This window comes from Mesoplodon densirostris, chromosome 1, assembly GCF_025265405.1.
Source record: "Mesoplodon densirostris isolate mMesDen1 chromosome 1, mMesDen1 primary haplotype, whole genome shotgun sequence".
NCBI lineage: Eukaryota > Metazoa > Chordata > Mammalia > Artiodactyla > Ziphiidae > Mesoplodon > Mesoplodon densirostris.
Genome location: NC_082661.1, coordinates 210,060,219 through 210,074,736, shown reverse-complemented (window position 1 = coordinate 210,074,736; position 14,518 = coordinate 210,060,219). Strand labels below are relative to the sequence as shown.

At 41.1% G+C, this 14,518-nt stretch overlaps 1 protein-coding gene across 1 annotated transcript; it reads right to left on the bottom strand.

The window, feature by feature from the left end:
* Positions 1 to 11,624: 11,624 nt before the first annotated feature.
* Positions 11,625 to 14,518, bottom strand: LOC132486893 (uncharacterized). Its single transcript, XM_060094446.1, is given in 3 exon segments — positions 11,625 to 11,790; positions 11,792 to 12,603; positions 13,592 to 14,518. Coding segments are annotated over 3 exon segments (1,905 nt in total).

Below are 14,518 nucleotides of genomic sequence, written 5' to 3'. Positions count from 1 at the left end.
GGGAACAGATGTATATGTATGACTGATTCACTTTGTTATTAAGCAGAAACTAATAAATAAATAAATAAATAAATAAATAAATAAATAAAAAAGATCAACTTCAGGGCAGGATCAATTTTGACCACTGACTGCAACAAGGAAACAGTGGCCACCGAACTTCTAAGTACAAGGTTTCCTCTTTTCTGTTATTATTATAAATCATACCACCACAAATAAAATTTGGCCAGGAGAGGAAACTTTTTGTATGTGTGAAGAAAATGTATATTGATATTTTTAAGGAAAGCGTAGCACAAACAGATGGAGGTGTATGAGGGGAATCAAATGTACTTGTCTTGTTGTTCACTCTTTTGCTGCTTCTGTTTCTAAAATGTAAGATAATGTCCCCAGTGAAAAGGACAAGGTCATTTAATATGGGGTATAATAAACTTCACTATCACTTCCAAACTATATAAAAGCAAAGCAGTCCATCAGACTCTGAATACATCACCAGACATATCTGGTAAGATGAACTGAACCACTGTTTCTTTTTTTATTGTAAGTATGAGGTTAGTCAATCTAAATAAGATAACTGTAAAATAAAAAATCCCCAAACTCAAAGAAACACAAAATCCAAATCTAATTCTTTGGGAATGCTTGTCTAAATAAAAGCAACACCTAATTAACAATTAGTACACTCTTTATAAGGTGCAAAACAAGATCCTATGTGGGGAAAGCTAAATTTTAATTCCCACCTAACAGTCACTCTGAATACTTTATAGGTCAAATGTAATAAGAGCATTTGCTTCTACTGCCCATTTTCAGCAATACATTGTTCTCTCTGGAGAAGGTGGCTTGGGAAGTCAAAACACTGCAGTGGAAAACAGTGGCCCTGACGGTAGAAGCAAAAAAAGACAAACCTTTGAAACAGGACTTACTGGAATTAACCATTAAAGCCGAGGTAGCCCATTAGGATTGGCCTTATCTGAGGGCTCTGTGAAGCAGTGCAATCAAAGGTGAACCTTCTCACAGCATCACGTACACCCCGACTTCCCCTTTACAAATGATGACTCCAGGCCTTGCACGACTTCCTTCCTTTTCCCCCAAGAAGCGGCGATGCTTCCCCTTTGCTGTATGGATGCTGGCCTCCAGCCTCCAGCTGCTGGTCTCCAGAACACTTAGGATTCATACAGTAGTTTAACAGGCAGCATGGTCCCACTGCTTCACATTAATGCCAAATGCCAAACTTGGAACAGAGCTACTTGATATTCCCCATCCCTCCCCCGGAACTGTATAGACAAAACATGTCATTCAGTTTTCAGCTTACTCCTAGTGCTGTATCGATTTATAATCTGCTTGAGATTTTACATAGGTGCAAACATTTCCAGAGGATGAGCCAAGGACTACAGAGTGCAAACAAAATTTTCTATGACTCAGGCAGAGTAGCATCTGACTTGATAAGAGAGTGACAGGGATTACACAAGTTGGATTCTAAATAACCAGACCCGATGATCGGGGTAAGATGGCGGAAGAGTAAGACGCGGAGATCACCTTCCTCCCCACAGATGCACCAGAAATACAGCTACACGTGCAACAACTCCTACAGAACACCTACTGAACGCTGGCAGAAGACCCCAGACCTCCCAAAAGGCAAGAAACTCCCCACATACCTGGGTAGGGCAAAGCAGAGAGATTCCCGCACAGAGGAGCGGTGCCGAGCGGCACTCACCAGCCCGAGAGGCTTGTCTGCTCCCTCGCCAGGGCGGGCGGCGCTGGAGCTGAGGCTCGGGCTTCAGTCAGAGCGCAGGGAGAGGACTGGGACTGGCGGCGAGAACTCAGCCTGAAGGGGGCTAATGTGCCACAGCTAGCCGGGAGGGAGTCCGGGAAAACTCTGGAGCTGCCGAAGAGGCAGGAGACTTTTTCTTCCCTCTTGGTTTCCTGGTGCGCGAGGAGAGGGGATTAAGAGCGCCGCGTAAAGGAGCTCCAGAGACGGGCGCGAGTCGCGGCTGAAAGCGCGGAGCCCAGAGACGGGCGTGGGACGCTGGGGCTGCTGCTGCCGCCGCCAAGAAGCCTGTGTGCGAGCGCAGGACACTGTCCACACCGCCCTTCCGGGAGCCTGTGCAGCCTGCCATTGCCGGGGTCCCGGGATCCAGGGGCGGCTTCCCTGGGAGAACGCACGGCGCGCCTCGGGCTGGTGCAACGTCATGCCGACCTCTGCCGCTGCAGGCTCGCCCCGCACTCCGTGCCCCCCCTCCCGCCCGGCCTGAGTGAGCCAGAGTCCCCGAAGAGGCTGCTCCTTTAACCCTGTCCTGTCTGAGCGAAGAACAGACGCCCTCCGGCGACCTACACGCAGAGGCGGGGCCAAATCCAAAGCTGAGACCCAGGAGGTGTGAGAACAAAGAAGAGAAAGGGAAACCTCTCCCAGCAGCCTCAGAAGCAGCGGATTAAAGCTCCACAATCAACTTCATGTACCCTGCATCTGTGGAATACGTGAATAGACAACAAATCATCCCAAATTGAGGAGCCAGGAGTCAGTGCTGTGCCTCTGAGGTGGGAGAGCGAACTTCAGAACACTGGTCCACAAGAGACCTCCCAGCTCCACATAATATCAAACGGCGAAAATCTTCCAGAGATCTCCATCTCAACACCAGCACCCAGCTTCACTCAACGACCAGCAAGCTACAGTGCTGGACACCCTATGCCAAACAACTAGCAAGACAGGAACACAACACCACCCATTAGCAGAGAGGCTGCCTCAAATCATAAAAAGTCCGCAAACACCCCAAAACACACCACCAGACGTGGACCTGCCCACCAGAAAGACAAGATCCAGCCTCATCCACCAGAACACAGGCAGTAGTCCCCTCCACCAAGAAGCCTACACAGCCCACTAAACCAACCTTAGCCACTGGGAACAGACACCAAAAACAACGGGAACTACGAACCTGCAGCCTGCAAAGAGGAGACCCCAAACACAGTAACATAAGCAAAATGAGAAGACAGAAAAACACACAGAAGGAGAAGGAGCAAGATAAAAACCCACCAGACCTAACAAATGAAGAGGTAATAGGCAGTCTATCTGAAAAAGAATTCAGAATAATGATGGTAAAGATGATCCAAAATCTTGGAAATAGAATAGACAAAATGCAAGAAACAGTTAACAAGGACCTAGAAGAACTAAAGACGAATCAAGCATCGATTAAAAACACAATAAATGAAATAAAAATTACTCTAGATGGGATCAATAGCAGAATAACTGAGGCAGAAGGACGGATAAGTGAGGTGGAAGATAAAATAGTGGAAATAACTGCTGCACAGCAAAATAAAGAAAAAAGAATGAAAAGAACAGAGGACAGTCTCAGAGACCTCTGGGACAACATTAAACGCACCAACATTCGAATTATAGGGGTTCCAGAAGAAGAAGAGAAAAAGAAAGGGACTGAGAAAATATTTGAAGAGATTATAGTTGAAAACTTCCCTAATATGGGAAAGGAAATAGTTAATCAAGTCCAGGAGGCACAGAGAGTCCCATACAGAATAAATCCAAGGAGAAATACACCAAGACACATATTAATCAAACTGTCAAAAATTAAACACAAAGAAATCATATTAAAAGCAGCAAGGCAAAAACAACAAATAACACACAAGGGAATCCCCATCAGGATAACAGCTGATCTCTCAGCAGAAACTCTACAAGCCAGAAGGGAGTGGCAGGACATACTTAAAGTGATGAAGGAGAAAAACCTGCAACCAAGATTACTCTACCCAGCAAGGATCTCATTCAGATTTGATGGAGAAATTAAAACCTTTACAGACAAGCAAAAGCTGAGAGAGTTCAGCACCACCAAACCAGCTTTACAACAAATGCTAAAGGAACTTCTCTAGGCAAGAAACACAACAGAAGGAAAAGAACTACAATAACGAACCCAAAACAATTAAGAAAATGGGAATAGGAACATACATATCAATAATTACCTTAAATGTAAATGGACTAAATGCTCCCACCAAAAGACACAGACTGGCTGAATGGATACAAAAACAAGACCCATATATATGCTGTCTACAAGAGACCCACTTCAGACCTAGAGATACATACAGACTGAAAGTAAGGGGATGGAAAAAGATATTCCATGCAAATGGAAACCAAAAGAAAGCTGGAGTAGCAATTCTCATATCAGACAAAATAGACTTTAAAATAAAGACTACTAGAAGAGACAAAGAAGGACACTACATAATGATCAAGGGATCAATCCAAGAAGAAGATATAACAATTGTAAATATTTATGCACCAAACATAGGAGCACCTCAATACATAAGGGAAATATTAACAGCCATAAAAGGAGAAATCGACAGTAACACAATCATAGTAGGGGACTTTAACACCCCACTTTCACCAATGGACAGGTCATCCAAAATGAAAATAAATAAGGAAACACAAGCTTTAAATGATACATTAAACAAGATGGACTTAATTGATATTTATAGGACATTCCATCCAAAAACAACAGAATACACATTTTTCTCAAGTGCTCATGGAACATTCTCCAGGATAGATCATATCTTGGGTCACAAATCAAGCCTTGGTAAATTTAAGAAAATTGAAATTGTATCAAGTATCTTTTCCGACCACAATGCTATGAGACTAGATATCAATTACAGGAAAAGAGCTGTAAAACATACAAACACATGGAGGCTAAACAATACACTACTTAATAACGAAGTGATCACTGAAGAAATCAAAGAGGAAATTAAAAAATACCTAGAAACAAATGACAATGGAGACACGACGACCCAAAACCTATGGGATGCAGCAAAAGCAGTTCTAAGAGGGAAGTTTATGGCAATACAATCCCACCTTAAGAAACAGGAAATATCTCGAATAAACAACCTAACCTTGCACCTAAAGCAATTAGAGAAAGAAGAACAAAAACATCCCAAAGTTAGCAGAAGGAAAGAAATCATAAAAATCAGATCAGAAATAAATGAAAAAGAAATGAAGGAAACGATAGCAAAGATCAATAAAACTAAAAGCTGGTTCTTTGAGAAGATAAGCAAAATTGATAAACCATTAGCCAGACTCATCAAGAAAAAAAGGGAGAAGATTCAAATCAATAGAATTAGAAATGAAAAAGGAGAAGTAACAACTGACACTGCAGAAATACAAAAGATCATGAGAGATTACTATAAGCAACTCTATGCCAATAAAATGGACAACCTGGAAGAAATGGACAAATTCTTAGAAATGCACAACCTGCCAAGACTGAATCAGGAAGAAATAGAAAATATGAACAGACCAATCACAAGCACTGAAATTGAAACTGTGATTAAAAATCTTCCAACAAACAAAAGCCCAGGACCAGATGGCTTCACAGGCGAATTCTATCAAGCATTTAGAGAAGAGCTAACACCTATCCTTCTCAAACTCTTCCAAAATATAGCAGAGGGAGGAACACTCCCAAACTCATTCTACGAGGCCACCATCACCTTGATACCAAAACCAGACAAGGATGTCACAAAGAAAGAAAACTACAGGCCAATATCACTGATGAACATAGATGCAAAAATCCTCAACAAAATACTAGCAAACAGAATCCAACAGCACATTAAAATGATCATACACCATGATCAAGTGGGGTTTATTCCAGGAATGCAAGGATTCTTCAATATACGCAAATCAATCAATGTGATACACCATATTAACAAGCTGAAGGAGAAAAACCATATGATCATCTCAATAGATGCAGAGAAAGCTTTTGACAAAATTCAACACCTATTTATGATAAAAACCCTGCAGAAAGTAGGCATAGAGGGAACTTTCCTCAACATAATAAAGGCCATATATGACAAACCCACAGCCAGCATCGTCCTCAATGGTGAAAAACTGAAACCATTTCCACTAAGATCAGGAACAAGACAAGGTTGCCCACTCTCACCACTCTTATTCAACATAGTTTTGGAAGTTTTAGCCACAGCAATCAGAGAAGAAAAGGAAATAAAAGGAATCCAAATGGGAAAAGAAGAAGTAAAGCTGTCACTGTTTGCAGATGACATGATACTATACATAGAGAATCCTAAAGATGCTACCAGAAAACTACTAGAGCTAATCAATGAATTTGGTAAAGTTGCAGGATACAAAATTAATGCACAGAAATCTCTGGCATTCCTATATACTAATGATGAAAAATCTGAAAGTGAAATCAAGGAAACACTCACATTTACCATTGCAACAAAAAGAATAAAATATCTAGGAATAAAACTACCTAAGGAGACAAAAGACCTGTATGCAGAAAATTATAAGACACTGATGAAAGAAATTAAAGATGATACAAATAGATGGAGAGATGTACCATGTTCTTGGATTGGAAGAATCAACATTGTGAAAATGACTCTACTACCCAAAGCAATCTACAGATTCAATGCAATACCTATCAAACTACCAATGGCATTTTTCACAGAACTAGAACAAAAAATTTCACAATTTGTATGGAAACACAAAAGACCCCGAATAGCCAAAGCAATCTTGAGAACGAAAAACGGAGCTGGAGGAATCAGGCTCCCTGACTTCAGACTATACTACAAAGCTACAGTAATCAAGACAGTATGGTACTGGCACAAAAACAGAAAGATAGATCAATGGAACAGGATAGAAAGCCCAGAGATAAAACCACGGACATATGGTCACCTTATCTTTGATAAAGGAGGCAGGAATGTACAGTGGAGAAAGGACAGTCTCTTCAATAACTGGTGCTGGGAAAACTGGACAGGGACATGTAAAAGTATGAGATTAGATCACTCCCTAACACCATACACAAAAATTAGCTCAAAATGGATTAAAGACCTAAATGTAAGGCCAGACACTATCAAACTCCTAGAGGAAAACATAGGCAGAACACTCTATGACATAAATCACAGCAAGATCCTTTTGGACCCACCTCCTAGAGAAATGGAAATAAAGACAAAAATAAACACATGGGACCTAATGAAACTTCAAAGCTTTTGCACAGCAAAGGAAACCATAAACAAGACGAAAAGACAACCCTCAGAATGGGAGAAAATATTTGCAAATGAAGCAACTGACAAAGGATTAATCTCCAAAATTTATAAGCAGCTCATGCAGCTCAATAGCAAAAAAACAAACAACCCAATCCAAAAATGGGCAGAAGACCTAAATAGACATTTCTCCACAGAAGATATACAGACAGCCAACAAACACATGAAAAGATGCTCAACATCTTTACTCATTAGAGAAATGCAAATCAAAACTACAATGAGATATCATCTCACACCAGTCAGAATGGCCATCATCAAAAAATCTAGAAACAATAAATGCTGGAGAGGGTGTGGAAAAAAGGGAACACTCTTGCACTGCTGGTGGGAATGTGAATTGGTACAGCCACTATGGAGAACAGTATGGAGGTTCCTTAAAAAACTAAAAATAGAACTACCATATGACCCAGCAATCCCACTACTGGGCATATACCCTGAGAAAACCATAATTCAAAAAGAGACATGTACCAAAATGTTCATAGCAGCCCTATTTACAATAGCCCGGAGATGGAAACAACCTAAGTGTCCATCATCGGATGAATGGATAAAGAAGATGTGGCACATATATACAATGGAATATTACTCAGCCATAAAAAGAAATGAAATTGAGCTATTTGTAATGAGGTGGATGGACCTAGAGTCTGTCATACAGAGTGAAGTAAGTCAGAAAGAGAAAGACAAATACTGTATGCTGACACATATATATGGAATTTAAGAAAAAAATGTCATCAAGAACATAGGGGTAAGACAGGAATAAAGACACAGACCTACTAGAGCATGGACTTGAGGATATGGGGAGGGGGAAGGGTAAGCTGTGACAAAGTGAAAGAGCGGCATGGACATATATACACTACCAAATGTAAGGTAGATAGCTAGTGGGAAGCAGCCGCATAGCACAGGGAGATCAGCTCGGTTCTTTGTGACCGCCTGGAGGGGTGGGATAGGGAGGGTGGGAGGGAGACGCAAAAGGGAGGGAATATGGGAACATATGTATATGTATAACTGATTAAATTTGTAAAATAAAAAAAAATAATAATAAAATAAAATAAAATAAAATGGTAAATTAAAAAAAAATAAAAATAAAAATAAATAAATAAATAAATAAATAACCAGACCCGTTCAGATGCTTCATTTTGTTCACAGTGTTCGATCACTTTTTTTCTCGGCAGCAGTTTGAATGGCAGGAACTATAATAACAGTGATAACGTGGGAATGAGTTGAGCATGGCTTTGAGGGGGCACTGGTAGAAAGCTCATCTGACGGAATTAAATAAATATATTTTCGGGGGGGAAAAGACTGTCAGAATTACAATGGTATTATATATCCTTTTAAAAAAGAGGGCTTTAAAGAATTCACCATTTTCATCTAAAATCTGGGGCGTAACCTAGTTTGGGGATAAGAACCTGTGTCTTCAAAGTGGCTGTGGGACCTTTTGCCTTTTCCTGGCCTCATTACAGTTATCCAAACAAATAAACACTTAAGAAGGGCGTCTTACAGTATTTTCTCTCTTTCACTCAGCTTCTTGGAGCTGCAGCTTCAGTAACTATAGTATACTCTACACACTTCAAAATTACATAGGAAAATACCCAGAATAACTAAATAAATAAAAGGCTAAAGAAAACTGGAACAGTACTGTGTCTCCATCTGAGACTAAATCATCCACTTCCAGCAACACAGAGAAGGGCTAGGACAATTTTGTTCCAAAGATTTATATACAGGTTTGAATCTAGAAATTAAGGTAAAAGCATAAATATTGAGAATTTCAACTAGATTCAGAATGGTTTCAGAAAGATATGATACAACAATTTAGAATAAAACAAAGGCAGAAGAGCATCATATTTTGGTTTGCTTGAAATATATATAAGGTGCAACAACTTTTTCTCTTGAGGATGCTTGTGGGACAAATGTTAGTGTAGATGGTGTTTGCTGGCAGATTAAGGTACACACCATAGCAATATGATTTTCTAAAATAAAAAAGAATGAGAGAAGTGAAATGAAAATGATAAATGGGGGAGGGTACTACATGTTGGTCTGCAGTATTTGTGCTCACAAATGTTGTTACCTGAAAATACCAACACCCCTCTCCAGTGGATTCAGGGCATGAGAAAAGCACTATTTTTGAAATCAAGACATTACTCAGAGAAATGACAAGGTGAGTGTCTAAAAGACTATAGAGCTTTGCAGGATTTCTGCTACTCTCAGTGCCTAACCGCTTAAAAATTAAGCATGTCTACAAAAAGTTGGGTTTTTTTTTTTTCTAAAGTACCTGAAAACAGTCGTATCCAGTAGGTCGCCCTCCACCCCGACCCCTGCCTAAGGGAAAAGCCACTGAGGTTTAGGAAAAGCAGATCAAGTAAGATATATTAATCACATAGAAAAAAGTCATCTTTTGTTTTGCTTCTTTTTAAGAAAGGTCCCATGAATATACAGCACTCTGTTAAGGAACTCTAGTGAAATGTAATCAGAGGACTGGAGGAGAGGGCACTGGCAAAAATAGACCTATTCTAACATGTTCTAGAGAATAACAAGTTAGTGCCATTGTCAAGGTGCATGTTCTGCACCAAACAACTTTTGTTGTTGATTTTATTTTTTATTTTTTTGGATTTTAGCTAATTATAATTTTTAAATCACTGCTAGCAAGTGGTCCAGAAACTCCAACAGCCACCAACACTGGGACCCAGCAATTTTCAAACATTCACTTTGTGTTTCGAAATTTAGAAAATATTAATACAACAGCATCGTAGTAAAAATATCATGCTAAAATCTGGGGTTGCTCACCTGATTTATTTCTGTGTGAATGGGGCTAAGCTTCTGCCTCTGATTAACCTTGCTTACTAATTCCTTCTTCCTCCATGCCCACAAGGAATATGCATTTTTGAGGACACCGTTCCAATGCCCTGATGCCCTCTTTACCTGCTTTGAAAAAAAAAAAAGCCCAAATCTCTCTGTTCTTTTTCAATTCTGTTAGTATGTTGTACATATTTTCCAGCACCGAAACTGAAGTAACATCTACAACCGTGAAAAGCTAAACCTAGTCAGTACTAATAGAGTCATTTTTTGGTATGGCTATTAGGTCAAATTACGATGAGAAAAAATATCATCATTACAATTCAGTCAAGTATAAATAAGATAGCTAGATAAAACCTTGTAAACTGTCACCATTTAGAGATCTAATTCAAAAGTTTCAAACTTGAACTAACACTATCAAAATTCCGCCAGTTTGAAAACCAGTAAAAATTATTGCTGGAATCCAATACTTAAAAGTTGGTAGTTTGTGCTGTGATGCAAGAGTGGGGAAATACTTTGTGCTATGGAACAAATACCCTGTAAAATCTGTAGCCGCCGACGAATTTTGATTTATCACTTTGCATCTGTTGCTAAGAAACAAGATACTGTGAACGTCAGGTGATGGAGTCAATATGTTGAATGTTCTAAGCCAGTTAATCCAGTTGCACTGGCATATGTATGGTTGGTTTTATGTTCAAAAGCAACAAAACATGAAAAGGAAACAGGAAACTTGCAGGTGGATCTATAACTGCGAGTCCCACTCTGGTCAGGCACACCTCCCTCATCAATACCTCCGTAACCACAAAAACTCAAAATGGCTCTAAACACCTGCAGTGCCAATTAGGCTGTGCATAGCAATTGCTACCCGTCCAGTCTGTCTGGGATGGATGTAAAAGGGCTGTAGCTCAAAGACCACACAAAGTGAGTGTGTCTTCAATGTGTTCTGAATAGTGAAGTAATCCTAAGGTCACTTCTGAATACTATTTTTCTTTTTTTGTCTGTATGAACGATCCATTGGTCACTCAGACCCTTGTGTAAAAATAAAAGAATCCTCAAGGCATGAAAACATCAGTAATCTGTAATCTGCTGGACTCTTCCCCTGTCTGGGAAAATATTCACCACAATTGGACCCAAGCAAATTCTTCTTGGTCACTCAAGGCTAAGAAAAAAATTCTGCTTGTAAGAACTGTAATTTTTCTTCTTCTCTCTCTTTCTCTTTGTGCCAGCAAACTACCACTCTGGTGGCAAATATAAAAGTGCAGAATATATGGACCACAAGGCCGAGCATACACCGCTAACAGCGGTACATCTGCCTGCCCGTGCTGTTTGGGAGTCTCTGGAAGAGGCTTTTTAATATTATTCTACAATGTAAATGTAGGTATAGCCTATTATATAAACCATCTTAGAACATAAACCTCCATGTACAAAAAAGACTAAGAATATCTAATAATAACTAGTGCAGTGTGTCAGTTTTTGTTTTTTTGCTTTTGGTTTTTGTTTTGAAAGAATAACTAGGTAATATATGAAACTAGTTTCACACTCTCTGGTTGGCAAAAGAGATGCTGGATGAGCTACAGTAAAGGCAGCCTTTTACCAAGTTACCACCTATTACCATCAAAAGCCTTCCATAGAAAGCAAAGCTCTAGGATCATCCCATTTCTGCTCATTATCAGACAGACAACATCACCCTCAAAGACTCTGGGTTCTGAAAGAACAAACTGGCCCAGGGTGCCAACTTCTGCTTCAAGTGAATCTGGGCCGTGTAGGGCAACAAGCACTTGTTTGCTGTCTCTATCTGCCACCACATGGACTCACTAGCATCTCTCAATAAAGACAAGGCTAGGGTAGTAGGTAAAGCACAATGTTTTACAATTAAAGGGCGCTTCACTGGTCAGCGCAAGAAATAAGTACAGGAGTCGGGGGCATTTCTTTTGGCTGTCCATCATGGGGGAGCGGAGTTGATCTCTGACTTCTATGCATGTTCCATGGCAGCCACTTCGGCCGGCACAGCGAGGCTGAAGAACGCAGACACGGCGGGCATCTCCGGGGTGCTGCTCCGCGTCTCCGTGGCCTCTCGGTTGTGTGAGCATTCGTCATTGCAGCCTGTCTCGGTCACCTTAACAAGACTCCTCTGCAGGTGTTCCTTTGGTTTGTCATCCAAAGTACCTCCTGCTGGTGATACCCGGCCATCTGCTGTCCTGACAAGGTGTGTGATCTTGGTTTTCCTTGCTTTTCTCTTTTGACTGCCCACCAAGGGTTCTTGCGCCCTTGTTGGCTCTGGAGTGTTGGGAATGGATGGGGCATTTGTAACCTTATAAGCAGGCTCTGTGGTGTTTCTGTCTTCTGAAAATATGGCTTCTGTAGGGTGAATGGCAGCCAAGAAGAGTTGCTTGTTTGACCATTTATCCCCACTTCCTTTTTCCGGAACATTAGGCTTCTCCTTTTTGTGCTTGTATTTGCTGACAATTTTGTGGAATAAGTTCTTTTTCTGAGACTGGAAAGGACCTTTGCTGGTTTGGGTCGGTTCTGAGGACATATGTCCGGTCTTCTTCTTTTTTCTTGGGACAGGTACACATTTCTGGTCAAATGTAACAGGACTATACTGAGGGAGGCTGTTGAATTTCTTTTCAAATTCTTCATCCAGCTTTGCTGAGCCAAGGAGAGAGTCTTCCTTTGGCTTTGTCTTCTTGAACTTCTTGCTTCCACTGGTCCCACTCTGGTGAAATGTCCAGCTTTCTTCATGCCAACACTCTTCATGATCAGAGGACTTTCCTTTTCCTGACCTTCGTTTCCCTCTGCCAACATTAGCTCGCAGAGAGGTGAGCATACCCTCAGACACCAGGGTTTTATAAAGAGCACCTTTGCAAGACCTCTCAGATTTCCGGGAGCCACAAGTCTCTATTTTTCTGTGACACTCACTGTCCTCAGGCTTGGCCTGTCCCGATAGACTGGGTGGTAATGCATCCTCCGTAGGGGTCAAAGGTTCTGCTTTTATACCCTCTGGGACCTCACCAGAAATGTTCTTGCTGGCAGAAATACTGATAAAATCTTGAGGTCTTGACTCTTGGGTGGTGTCTGAGGATCTCTCCTTTGACATTTTCTTCTCTCTTGATTTCACTTTCTTCTTTGGTGGCTTGGCATCCAAAATGCTTCCCTTGCCACTCGAGGATGTATGCACCTGCTTGCGAAGGGAATCTCCAAGCTTCTCGATGCCCCAGTCTCCCTTTGCAACAGCTTCAATGGTGTACATGACACTCTCGATATCAGATTCCGAGGACTGCCTCTTTTTGCAAGTCTTCTTGGGTGTGGATTTATCATTTCCCTGTCGATCCATTTTGGTTTTCTTCTTTTCCTTTTTTAGCTTTTCTGGTTTGCTTACCGCTGTGGGAATCTCGATGATCCTAATGCCATGAGGATGGCACATGTGATCCTTCCTACTGGGAACATCGCTTATTATTATCTTGCTACTGCCAGAGTAAGAAAAATCAGGGAAGTGACTACATTTTTGATCTTCCTCTAATTCTTCCTTTTTAATTGCTTTAGGAGCTTCCATTTTTATACCCATTATATCATCCATTCGCAGCTCCTCAAAATTTCTTAATTCCTTAGAATCTCTTACATTTTCCTTAGCTGATTTTTCAAATTCTGCTTCTTTCTGGAACCTGGCTTCATCTATTTTCTCCATTTTCATTTCTCTTTCTTCCTTGCCCTTCTCCAGTTCTTGAATTCTTCCGCCATCTGATTCTTTGGCTTTTATTAGCTTTGATTCTTCCATTTTCACCCCCTCTGATGCCAGGCACATCTCTGCCAGTTGAAAGAGTGCAGACTCTCCACAGCGTTTTACAGGTTCAGCACCGCCCAACTGTGAAGTCTTCGAACAGATCTCTGCAAACTGAAACAAGGCTGATGCTTGACATTGTTTTGACGGAACATCAGGGTGGGAGGTACCTGAAGATATCTCGGCAAACTGAAATAATGGTGACTCCTGACGCAATTCAGAGGATTCTGAAACATCAGGCCTGCAAGTGCCAGAGGATATCTCTGGTGTACCAAGAACATGTTCTCCAGCTAAAAGCAGCATGCTCAGGCCTCCCATTTGAGTAGGATCAGCCATCCCAAAGTTAAGCTGAGGCATTTCTTCAGGCTTTGTTTTCTTGGGGCTTGGCAAGGCTCTTGAAGAGTCAGATGGGAAGGCCCATAGTTTCTCCCGTGGATTGACAGTGGATGTTGGGGATTTCACAGGCTTGTTTGTGGTAGCACACCATTTGTAGCCAGGATTTGCTTTCATAAATGCATGTTTATACTCCTTGGCCATGTCTGTGTATTTCTGCTTTTCCTTTGGATCGAGAACAGCCCACCAATCAGCTAGTATCTTGGTAGCACCTCGGTTATCAAGCCTGTTCCTGTGTTCCTGACGTACAAGAGAGCGATGACGTTTGCAAAATAAGAGAAATGCATTCATTGGTCTCCGGGCTCGCTGTTCTGGTGATTCATCATCTTCAGTTTCACCATCTTGCTCTAGACCCGCGGCCCCAAGAAGTTGAACCTTATCAATATCCTCCTCTTGGTCTTCCTCTTCTTCCTCTTCTGAAAAGTCAAGAAGTTTCTTTGCTAGCAATGGATGCCACTGAAGGCACTTTCGTTTTGGTCGTTTTCCAGCTCCTTCTCCTTCTGCGGAATAATCTTTATTTCTATGACTGCCTTTCAT